An 11,306-nucleotide genomic window follows, 5' to 3' on the forward strand; every position below is an offset into this window, starting at 1 on the left:
TTTCTGTCTTGGTGAGAGACGAAGCTTCACATCCAGCTCAGTCTGAGTGGAGCTGCTGTTTCGACACAGGATGGAGCCGGTGAAGCTGTGGCTGAATGCCATTTAAAAACTCCTATTTGAGAAACATATACCAGTTCTGATGTGCTCATGCCATAGATGATATATAAAAATAGACGAGTGGAAACTCTGCATTTACGACGCCGTCCTTAAGCACGCCTTCTTTCTAATGACCAGCAGGAGGCGACTCTTCTAGCTTGAAAAAGAAGCCCAGTTGGGTAGAATTGGGAAAACAACCCTTGGTTCTGCTCCTCTTTGGCCTCTGCACACACTTTCCTGTTGAATTATAGTCTCATTTGTTACTTTGAAGTCTTACTTAAAACAACATGATGTTTAGTGTTTTTAAATGTAATGAGGCATGAAAAAAGCCGGACAAAGACGCAGACTAACAGCCCCAGCTACGCACAAAAACAGCAGAGCATTCATGCAGTCGAGAACAACCGGACTCTTCAATATTTCCAATGTTTTTCATTGTCTCTGCTGTCTGAAAAAATATGATTTTGTCAAGCAGTTTCTGGAGCATAAATGGCAAATAAAGTACGCACTGTTTTACCTCAAACCCTTATTGAACAAACCTCTCAGCTCTGAGGGGATAAGTGACACTGGAGGCATTTCTGTCATTGGCCCGTGGCGATAGCAGTATCTAGGTGGTGACTGATCAGCGGCTGCTTATAAACCGAGTGGTGTTTTTTCCCCCCCCCTGAAGTTTCATTGTTTGAGTTAAGTGAGCTGCAATAATTCAAAGAACGGAGACAGTTTGACATTTTCAAGTTAAGAATTCATAGATAATTACCAGATGGATAGATTAAATCTGTTTTTTGCTTGGTAATGTAAACGTTTGGAAATTTTAGGATGTTAAAAAATAAACCATTTTAAATTTTGACTTTAAAACTGATCCACTTTAGAGTCACGTTTACAAGGGAGGTAATCATATCTTATACAGTCTAGAGTTCGTAGTCAAAGCTTAAGCAAAAGTCTTTCAAGTATTTGAGCTGTGCAAATACATGAAAAGTGGTCTGTTAGTTTGGAGCTGACACAGAGTAAAAGTTCATTAAATGTAATCATTTATTAAACATCACCAGAGTGTCACAGCACCGAGGCCTTCCCAAGACAGCCCAGACATGTGATCTTTCCAGCATGTCCCGGGTCTGCCCCAGGGTCTCCTTCTGGTTGGAAATACCCACACACCTAACCTAGCAGGCACCCAAGAGGCGTCCTTGTCAGATTCTTAACAATATCAACTGGCTCCTTTTACTGTTGAGTGATTGCCGCGCTACTCTGAGCTCTTCCCGAATGACCTATCTGCTCATCAAATCTCTCCGGCTGAGCACACCCTTTGGAGGAAGCTCATTTCCGCTTTTTGTATCAGTGATCTTATTTTTTTGGTCGCTACACAGAGCTTGTGGCTGCAACTGGCGATAAGGACATAGATGGAGCATTAAATTAACGCCCAGCTCTCTCTTTACTGCAACAGCTTTGTCATGACTGCAGACAGTGCAGTTCATCAGTCAGTTCCTCCCAAATGCCTCAATTTATTCCCAACCTTGAGCACTTCATTCTGTTGTAAATGAGAACCGTAGCTCTTAAGTTCTGAGATGCAAATTCTTATCCTAGCCCGCAGGTGATGAGGCCAGCAGGACTTCGTTTAACAGACTCAGCCCATGAGTCTGTTTTACCTTTATTACTTTAAAGTCTGTGTATCTATCTGTTTTTCTGATCGCTTGAAACTCCAACTGTCAAAAAAAACATATGTTTATGTCGATGTGAAGCTGTTTGTGCCGTTCATTAGCTCGTCTGTTAATCTGTTATCTGTTAGTCACTGAAGCTACCTGGTGCAGATATCTATTGTGACCGGTGTGTCTGTGTTTGTGCAGGACTACCCCAAGAACAGACATCCGGGGTGGAGCCGAGGATCAGTGGCCTACCATGCAGGTGAGAGATTTTAACTCAGTTTCCTCTTTTTTTCTTATTTCCCCTTAGAGGGTTGGGTTTCACAGAAAGAAAGTCATGTGTTGATTGTTTGTCTTGTTTTTTTTCCTCTCGGTGTGGAATTACCCCCGTAGAATACATAAATTGGATTTACTTCCTCTGAAGCATCTTTTGCTGCCTTTAGATGCCAACATCACAGAGGGCCGACTCGGCTTATGGTTTAAGGTGCCTAACACAAACAGAGATCAAGGAGGATTGTAGACACAAAGGCTGATAAAACATACGGTGACAGCATCAGAGAGATAAAACGGACCAAATCTCTGTTTCTCTTTATCTGCTTTTCTGTGGGAGTTCGGTCAACTTTGTAAGTGATGAACCAAAACCCGAGTTTAGTTAAAGTTATCTTTATCTCCCTTTGCTTCCACACACACACGTTCAGTCTTGATTGTTTGTGACAACAAGCCTGTGAACATTATCTATCCAGGCATCTGCACAAACCCCCACAGTTCCCATTCCAGGCCTCACTAACAGCGCTAAGAGATTAGCTATCAAACACTTGTGCCATGATATGGGAATAGAAGCAGCTAGGTAGGTGGTTGTTATTACTTGGTGAAGCTACTGTGGGTAGCCAGCTCTTTATCTGAAAATCCAGTGTCACAATTCAGATCTTGTTAGTCCTTATCTGACCAAAGCAGTTACGAGCTAGCTGGCTTTTATCTGCTTTATTTTGTTCTTAAGCATCCCATTGTTATTCTTTCTCAAAGGGGGTTTCTGCTGCTCTTATTCTGAATGATTCACCATAACACACTATAAATGTCACTTTCCGTTCATGTTTTTCCACCACAAAAAGGGTAGGATTTTATTTTTAGAGGAATGTTTATATACTTTATTCCATTTGACCTCCAAATAAGCTATCAAAACACATTTTCTTGTTCAGTCCGCACATTCCATTTATGTTTTGAGTTAATGTTTATAATCTTAAATCCCCATATCCCTTTGCAGATTCCATTTATACTTAGGATTTATTAATAATAATAACAGTTGATGCTATGCATCCTGCCGGGGTCTGTGGATGATGCCTCATTGCTGAGTGACAGACGAGGCCTGTCTTTCACAGAGGCTCACTGTGCCAGCCCCAGAGGTCTTGCGCTGCGGTCTGCCTGGTTTGGCTGCTGTGCATTGAACACCACAGCAATGTGCACGCCCCAGTAGAGCTCGCATTAATCTTATTTGTTACAGACTAAAATTATGTATGTGGTTTTCCACGCTGTGCATATGAGGTTTGCTTTCCATGCTTCGGTTAATGTGTAGACTCTGATCCAGCAATTCAAAATCAACAGTCAGAGCCTTTTCTTCATGTCTCCACGCATCCAGGATTTTCACTGAAAGGCTCGTCAGTCTCAAGAATTGTACATGGATACGCTTTGGCAGGGTGACAGAAGTAAAGCAATATTTTTTAGAGTACGTTGACGGTTTTCGAACATTTTGTTTCTTAGGGATACCAAACTACTCTTACTAGCATTCTTTGCTAAATGTGAGACATAAAGCTGCAAATGTTTGACCTTCATCATCCGCTCTAGTTGTTTGTGGTCTGCCTTTCTTCCTCTTCCTGATTGTGTCCATCTCAGGGCACACTCTTGGTCTGAAGATGTTGCATATTCAGTGAAAGACACCCATTGCAGAAGACCTTGATTGGTTGGCAGAACTTCACATCGCTGTTGTAGAGGCTTAGATTTGTGTTCTGTGTAAGCTGTCTAGATTTCCAAATGGAGCTGAGCCTTCTGAAAGCATCCTGTGCTTTATCTAACCTATCCTCGATAATAAGTTCCACCTTAAAGTTCAGGGTACACCTGTATTCATATGTGAACAGTTCTTCCTTTAACTGTCAGATGACACGTTACAACAGCCTGACTTGGCCTAGCATGAACCTTCAGTGAGTGTGTCACCACTGCTTCAGCATATGCCACACTACGATCTAGTTTTGTCTCAGTTTCAGATCTAGTGATCATGTAAAGAGATCTTTGGTTTCCTGTTGTCCTTTTCCAACATCGGAGTGCTGGTGGCCAATGCAGGGCCAGTTGCATACATTGCAGTTGTTCATTGGACATTGGCTGCTTGTCCACTCATTTCAGTTCAGCCCTGACCATTTTCAGAGGAGTTTTTCCCCCTTTCTTAAGCAACTTAACACTGAACTATGAATCATACATAAAAAAACAAAATATTAAACATAAAAATGCATCTAGCTTTGTGGAGTCACCCGTATTGTGTATTCACATAACAGCTCGACAACTTAGGAAAGAGCAAATTTTAAACTGTATCTTTTGGCACTTTGCTACTAACAGCCTGTCACAAAAAACAGAATTTGCTCCAATTTCTTTTGTTGAATCTATGAAAAATGCCAAAGATAACCAAAGTTTTATGGGCATAAAATAGTATTTTTGCAACAACAAGGTGATTTCCAAAGGGCTGTTGGCTGGAAACTTGGCATATCTCAGAATGTGTGCAAATTAAAGAAACCAGAGAAGTGGAAGACCTAAAAAAAAAAACTATCTACAGCAGATTATCAGTATCTGAAAGTCATGAAATAGGAAAACAATCCAGCAAATATCTGACATAGGACCAGGTATACATCAGTTGTTCCCTGCTTTGCTTGCTCATAGGGGGTCATATGATTGTTGGGTTTTTCTCTGTGCCTATGAAGCGCCTTGAGGCCACTTTTGTTGTGATTTGGCGCTGTATAAATAAAATTGAATTGAATTGAACTTTTTACTGAAACCTCATCAGAAATGGTCTCAGTGAAATGGTGACTGTAAAGAAGCTTTTCTCAACGAAGGGAAACTGGCTGAGGTATGCCAAATTACACAAGAATTGCCCTGAAAATCAGTGGTGATGGAGGCTTTGTCATGGTTTGGGGCTGCATTTCTCAGTGATGTTAGGGGCCTTGTCAGAACAATAGTTGTGAATGTAGAAAAGTACTGTCAGATTTTGATCCACCATTCAGTGCCATCTAGAAATTATTGTTTACTGCCAGTGCAGTAAAAGCATAACTGTGTAGAAAAACACACAATGTAACATCATCAGTCATGGATTCGCCTCTCCAGAGCTCGGACCTCAACATTATTAAAGCAGTGTGAGATCATCTGGACAGAGGACAGAACAAAAGGCAGCCAGCATCCAAAAAGGAGCTTTGAATGTCCTCCAAGACTGGAGAACTATTTACGAGGGCTACTTAATGCATGAATTTAAACATTATCCATATAAATATAGCATTACATTTTAATTACATTTTCCTTTAATGGAATCACTTTTTAAATGCTTTGCATAGCTTTGCACTCGTGCAGTGTTAGATTAGTATGAACAGTCTATCAGAATGTACAGAACATGGCTACAGCTGAGTGGATATATACTGTATCAGTTTACTCTGACAAAGCCGACACACTTATCTACATCAAAGTGCTGCAGAACAACACTGGTTTGCACAGCTATCATCTGCTTTCTTTCCACCTTGCTTATTTAACCCTTTAAGACCTACCATAGAACCAAGTCCGCCAGAGCTTGTATTATATTTTTACATGCTGTGGAGCCATTTTTGGGAGCATTTCAAGTTGCTATACATAAATACAACCATTATAGCCCAAATTTTAATAATATGTATGCATTAAGTGCATAGTAATTACATAAATTGCAAAAAAGTGCAATAAACTACAAAAAAATTGAAAATCGTTTTTGTTTTTTTTAACATATATTCCTAGTTAGAGAAATTTAAGAGGCTTATCCCTCAAAGCTGTAAATACAAAAAAGTTGCACAAAATAATTTCCCACCACAGGAAATTCATTTTGGTTGTCTTCATAGTTTTATTATTGAAATACACCAATTTTTATATACTGCAGGAAAAATGAAAATAAATATTATAATCAAATTTGCAAAAAAACAGTTTATTTTGATGCATATGCTATTTCCAGCAGTGCAATTTGAGTCCTAAGCATAAGTCATAAAGTCAAACATAACCTTTAAAGACACCAGTATGCTTATATAGGCCCTGAAGGTAAACAACTACATTTCCGTGTCATGACGTCACTTCTAGTTTCGGGCAGGTCATGGCGGACATGCGATAGTTCGCGCTGACGTCTATTCCAATGTAGGAAGAGTTACGAACAGGTGATCGGATCAGCAAAGTGTGTTTCTGGAATATTATGTTTTTGTTGCTGCAAGTGCTTTTTATGCAATTTTTGCAAAGCCATATGTGGAAGGAAACCGTGACCTAGGACAAGCTGATGGCATGAGATGTAAGTACAACTCCTCTGGTTTCATATGCAAAAAAAATTATTGCGCTAGCTTATGTGGTTGCAGTGCTACCGGGATTTAAAAATAGTTACGCAAAACGGAGTGTGCCCGCTCCGACCGGCTTTAAAGGGTAAAAACTTCCTCTCACAGAAAGAAGGCAGGGGTTGCTGTAGTTGCATGTTTCATTGTAACATAACATAAAACAACAGAGAAACAACTGTTAACTTGTGGTGTACATTACAAAAAAAAAACAATAATTAGTTTAAGGCCTAGTAACGTTTTAATTGTCTAGTTACTCGTCACACGTGTCTTTACTTTTAATCGAGGGTTGTTTTCATCTTCACGTTTCTTTATTACCATTGGACTGCTGGAGCATTGTTCTGAGATAAATTTTTGTAGATCTCTTGGTTTGATATTGAATTTAAGTTTGTAGCGGGCAAGAAGGATGAAGGTCTAACAAAATAGGGTCTGCTCAGTTCCGCAGAAGGGCATGTTTCTGCACAGAGGTGTGTCTGTTATTTTATGGTTGTGTTTTTGTATTAGCCCTCAGTACCTGAACCAGCAAATATCTGCCAAGTTATTCTTGGCAGGTCTTGGCTCCAAATAAACACTTAAAGCTGATATCTATACTTTGATCAGTGCTGTTTTTCTCTGCATTGGCAGTACAGGTGTTTATCATTAGCTATTAAGAAGAAGGTAACGCAGTAGATTGTGTGATTTACAGGAAAAATGGCAAATTGCATCACGCAGGGTGACATTTGTCCTTTTTGTATAAACTTTTATAAACAATTTGTCACCAGAGCTCTGTTTCTTTTGGCCTGATTTATGGTACATTGTGGCGGACACGCAATCAGTGCTGAGCTGCATCACATTTGATGCGTATTATTGACTTTTGAGGCTGTTATTTTAGTCCTGATAAGTTCCAGGTATTTACACAAACTGTATTTCCAACAATATCACTGCTTCTTTGTACAGCTTGTATAGTCTGAGAGATCTTTGCCCGACGCTGGTGTTATAACGAGTGTTTGCATTGGAATTTTGCCCAGTGTGGACCTCCATCCTTCGTGCTTGCTCCACACATTAATGGGCCATGAGGTCCCTGTGCTGTTGGTCCCTGTGGGCCCTGTCAGGAGTAACCAGCCATCCAACCAGTGAGTGCTCCTCAGCAAGCCTCATTAACCCAATCAACCCCCCGCCCCAAACACACACACACACACACACCCCTCTTCCAAACACCCCTCCATCAGTGACTCACACGTGCTATGACTCAACACCCGCAGCTGAAGGTTGTGCCCGACCACCACAACCACCATCCATCCCGCTCAACCACGCCGACCAAGATAATAGGACTCAGTCTAACTTCAGTGACAGGGTTTAATCTGATTCAAGCTCAAGTTCTGCAAAAACAATTATTCAATAGCAACTTGTTACGTAAGGGAGATAATATCACCCTCTTACCTTGGGACAGATTAGTTTTGGATGGCATTGTCTGTACCACTTAGGGGCACAAAGAGAGGCTGGTAAATACTGTCTGAATCTAGGCTTTGTGGCTATAATTCATTTCAGTTAATTTCAATTTATATTGTGCCAAATTGCCAAATCACAACAACTGTTGCCTCCAGGCGCTTTACATTGTAAGGTAAACGCCATACAATAATACAGAGAAAATGCTATACCACACAGTGGAATTCATTTGCAATAATTTATCTGACATATTTATAATGTTACGACCCGAATCTGCTAGAGTTCAGAGGGGGTAAAAACAAAAGAGAGTCTCACTGGGGAAGAATGGAGTCGGAAAAGTTTTTTTTTAAAGAAAAACCTCAGCGAACTGAAAAATAATAGCGGCATTGACTACAAACAACCAACCAATACAAAGCAAAACAAGGGGGGGGCGTAATAATAATAACAGTCTCTGATTCTGCTCATTCCAGCTTCATAATTTTATTCTTGGACTCTCTTAGAGTAGTAAAGTAATGAATCACTTTTCAAAACAATCCTTATCCTCGACCTCGGAGCAGCCCGTCAGGCAGAACCCGCATGTCGATGCTTCAACTACAGCGGGTGTACCTGAAGTGTGTGGGAGTGTAATTGCTGGTATATTCATCATCAGGAGCAATAAACACTCACTCATAAGGCAAGCTAGCCAAGCCTTGATTAGCAGTTAGGTTGGACTAGTTAGCTCCCTCTTACTAACTTTGTTCATATAGAGCAGGCTTATTACTAAAGCAAAGATCAATGCCTCTTAGATTTTGATGCTGAGCTACACAAAAAAGCCCACCGCTCTCCCATGATATTTTCATAATGTGATGTGATTGGCTGAACTTTTTAGTGTGAGCAGTGCAAGCATAGTGTATGACATCACTCCATTCACACTGACTGAGAAGTGAGAGCACTAAAGCCTGAATAATGTACATTTAGAGGTTGACTGAATTCCTCCTATTTGAAAGAAGCTGTTTTAGGTCATGCTCCTTTAACTCTTTCCCCCATAAAGACAACATTTTATGACCTCCCTTGCACCCGTAATGACAAGGTTTTATCCTCAGCATATATTGATAAAGACATGGTTTTCACGACAACTAGGATAGTTTCCAGGCTTTTCCAAAGGTAGCTGCATAGATTGAGACAACCCTCACTAACCAGACTGAGTCATTTTGTTCAATTACCAGGCCTGAAATATATCAGAAAACATAAGAGAATGGGACACAATAGAGAACAAAATAGTTCTTAGTGCTTGGAAGTAGTGCAAAGAAAAGACTTGGTCTACATAGAGTCTTTGTGTGATTGGCCAAAGTGATGGGGGTTACTCATACCATGGCTCGGATTGGTGAGGTAGGTGAGCAGGGGTGGGGTGTTGGGGGAGAGTGTTTAATGGCATTCTGAATGGCCCAGGGACATGTTTGTGAGATAAATAAAGAAAAGAAAAATAAGACAAAGACAATTTTACAAAAAAATTGTATGTGTTTAAACGTAGGACAATAACATTTTTAGGCTCATCAGAGATGGTTGAACAGATAATACTCTAAAAACTTTGATGATTTGAGATGGAATGACCCCATTAAATATTAGGGAGAACCCATCTGTGAGATCATAGAGATCCAAGACCAGAATACTACCTGAAAACTGAGCCTTAAAGAGTTGTTATGCTTAGTATTACCATCTACCATTGTAACATTATACATTTTAAAGAAAATTAGGAAAAGCAGAATAGTCATTTGCTCAGTCAGGGGATTATTAAAGTTGTTGCCATCTTTCTCTCAAAGTGCTTGAACTAATTAATTGACTGACTCATGGTTTTTGGCTGTAAGGGGATTATATTCCTCAGTCAACCTTCCAGCATGTTTGCGCATGTAAAGTATCTGCATTATGTTCATGCGGCCATGACTAATTTTAACCCACCACATATCATCCACTTTTTTCAGATGTTGTTTTACTTCGTGTGTAAAATGTCATAAATATTGAAAATTTTCCAAATTCTTTCTTTTTCCAACCAAAACCCAGAGAGAGTCAAACTGGAAAAGATTTAGCCACATAGTATTTGAAAAGGTAACCTAAAAAATGAAAATATTTGTTTAAATCTTGATCCATTAATCAGCTTAAAAACCACCAAAATATTAAACATCACATTAGTACCACTATATATCGTAGAAACACCTGAAGATGTGCTGGTGTTGATGATGTTGTCCCTACAACGGTGTCAACAACAGCGTTGCTACAGCATCGTCACTGGAACTGACTGATCACGTTTTGCAATGTCATAGCTTTGCCGATTGGGAAGAAACACCACACGTGGGAGAATTTTGCCTTCAGGGCTTTCTGCCTGAAAGCCAAGCCAGAAAGGCTTTTTAATACATGGGTAAGATTGTGAAAGAGTCTATTTTAATGCAAACCCATGAACTTTTCCTAAACAAATCCAAGTAGTATTCGTGCTTAAGCCTAACCAAGCAGTTTTTTTTTTTACCTAAACCTAACCATACTCATTTGGCAACAGATTTTTTTTAAATAATAAGTCCAGTAAGTCCAAAAATAAAAACTCCACGCTCACTTTTAGATTCACATGGGACACAAAACCCAGACTCATTGGTAAAAGTCCCATGTTTGATCCCTTCACACACAGCTTTGTCTTTATGTGGACTTTGTCACTTTACATCATTAGCTGTAGTTTCTGTGAGATTTATAGTTTTTATTAGTTTCTCACCAAATGCCAACTGGGAGAGCCTCCAGCCACCGGTGACACTCGCAGTTGTAGCCATGAGAGCATGTCCCATGTTGGGGGTGCTTTAGAGATGATGCAACATGTGGAGTTGAGACTCTCACCACCAAATAATATCTCCTGTTAACTGTACATTGGTTATTAATGGTTTAATAGATGATTGTTGTGTACAGTAGGTGGGTACTTACTTTGTATCTTGTATACAGCTCTTTATTTTATACCTTTGAGGACTCATTTGGAGTTGGGTATCCTACCCAAAGAGCACTCAGGCTTGTGGAACTGGAGATTGAGCCACCAGCCTTATGGTAAGACAGCAACGTGCTCTACTTCCTGAGCCACAACTGCCTAAACTGATCTGATAATAAGTGTACATGAAGTACATAACAGTTATGCAATAGCAGCTATGCAGTGAAGGAAAGATCTAGAAAATACCTTCATGATAAGAATCCACATCCACAACTCACACTGTTATATTCACAAGGAAAACGAGAACATCAGATCATCAACTGACTGTTGTTATTGGACTTTGCTGTACATTAAGGATGTACAGTAGGGCATAGAAATGGGGCTATGACACATATCTTGTACTTTTCATACTCAAAAAATGGTTCTTTTGCTCATTAATCACACTTCTTGTCAAAGAATCTGGGTTACCATCATATTTTAGCCCTGTAATAGACTGGTCCAAACTGTGCCCCACCTTTCTCCTTATGATTAACTACAGGGAGTGCAGAATTATTAGGCAAATGAATATTTTGTCCACATCATCCTCTTCATGCATGTTGTCTTACTCCAAGCTGTATAGGCTCGAAAGCCTACTAC

At 39.9% G+C, this 11,306-nt stretch overlaps 1 protein-coding gene across 2 annotated transcripts in view; it reads left to right on the forward strand.

Moving 5' to 3' along the window:
• spryd3 (SPRY domain containing 3) overlaps positions 1–11,306 on the forward strand; it is a 72,473-nt gene that overhangs the window by 44,152 nt on the left and 17,015 nt on the right. For both annotated transcript variants that reach the window (XM_005741050.1, XM_005741051.1), the window contains one exon: positions 1,932–1,989. In XM_005741050.1, the coding sequence (XP_005741107.1) occupies positions 1,932–1,989 (58 nt within the window). The remainder of the gene's footprint in view (positions 1–1,931; positions 1,990–11,306) is intronic.

The sequence above is a fragment of the Pundamilia nyererei genome, unplaced genomic scaffold (assembly GCF_000239375.1).
Source record: "Pundamilia nyererei isolate P.nyererei 1_Seehausen unplaced genomic scaffold, PunNye1.0 scaffold00106, whole genome shotgun sequence".
Lineage (NCBI taxonomy): Eukaryota > Metazoa > Chordata > Actinopteri > Cichliformes > Cichlidae > Pundamilia > Pundamilia nyererei.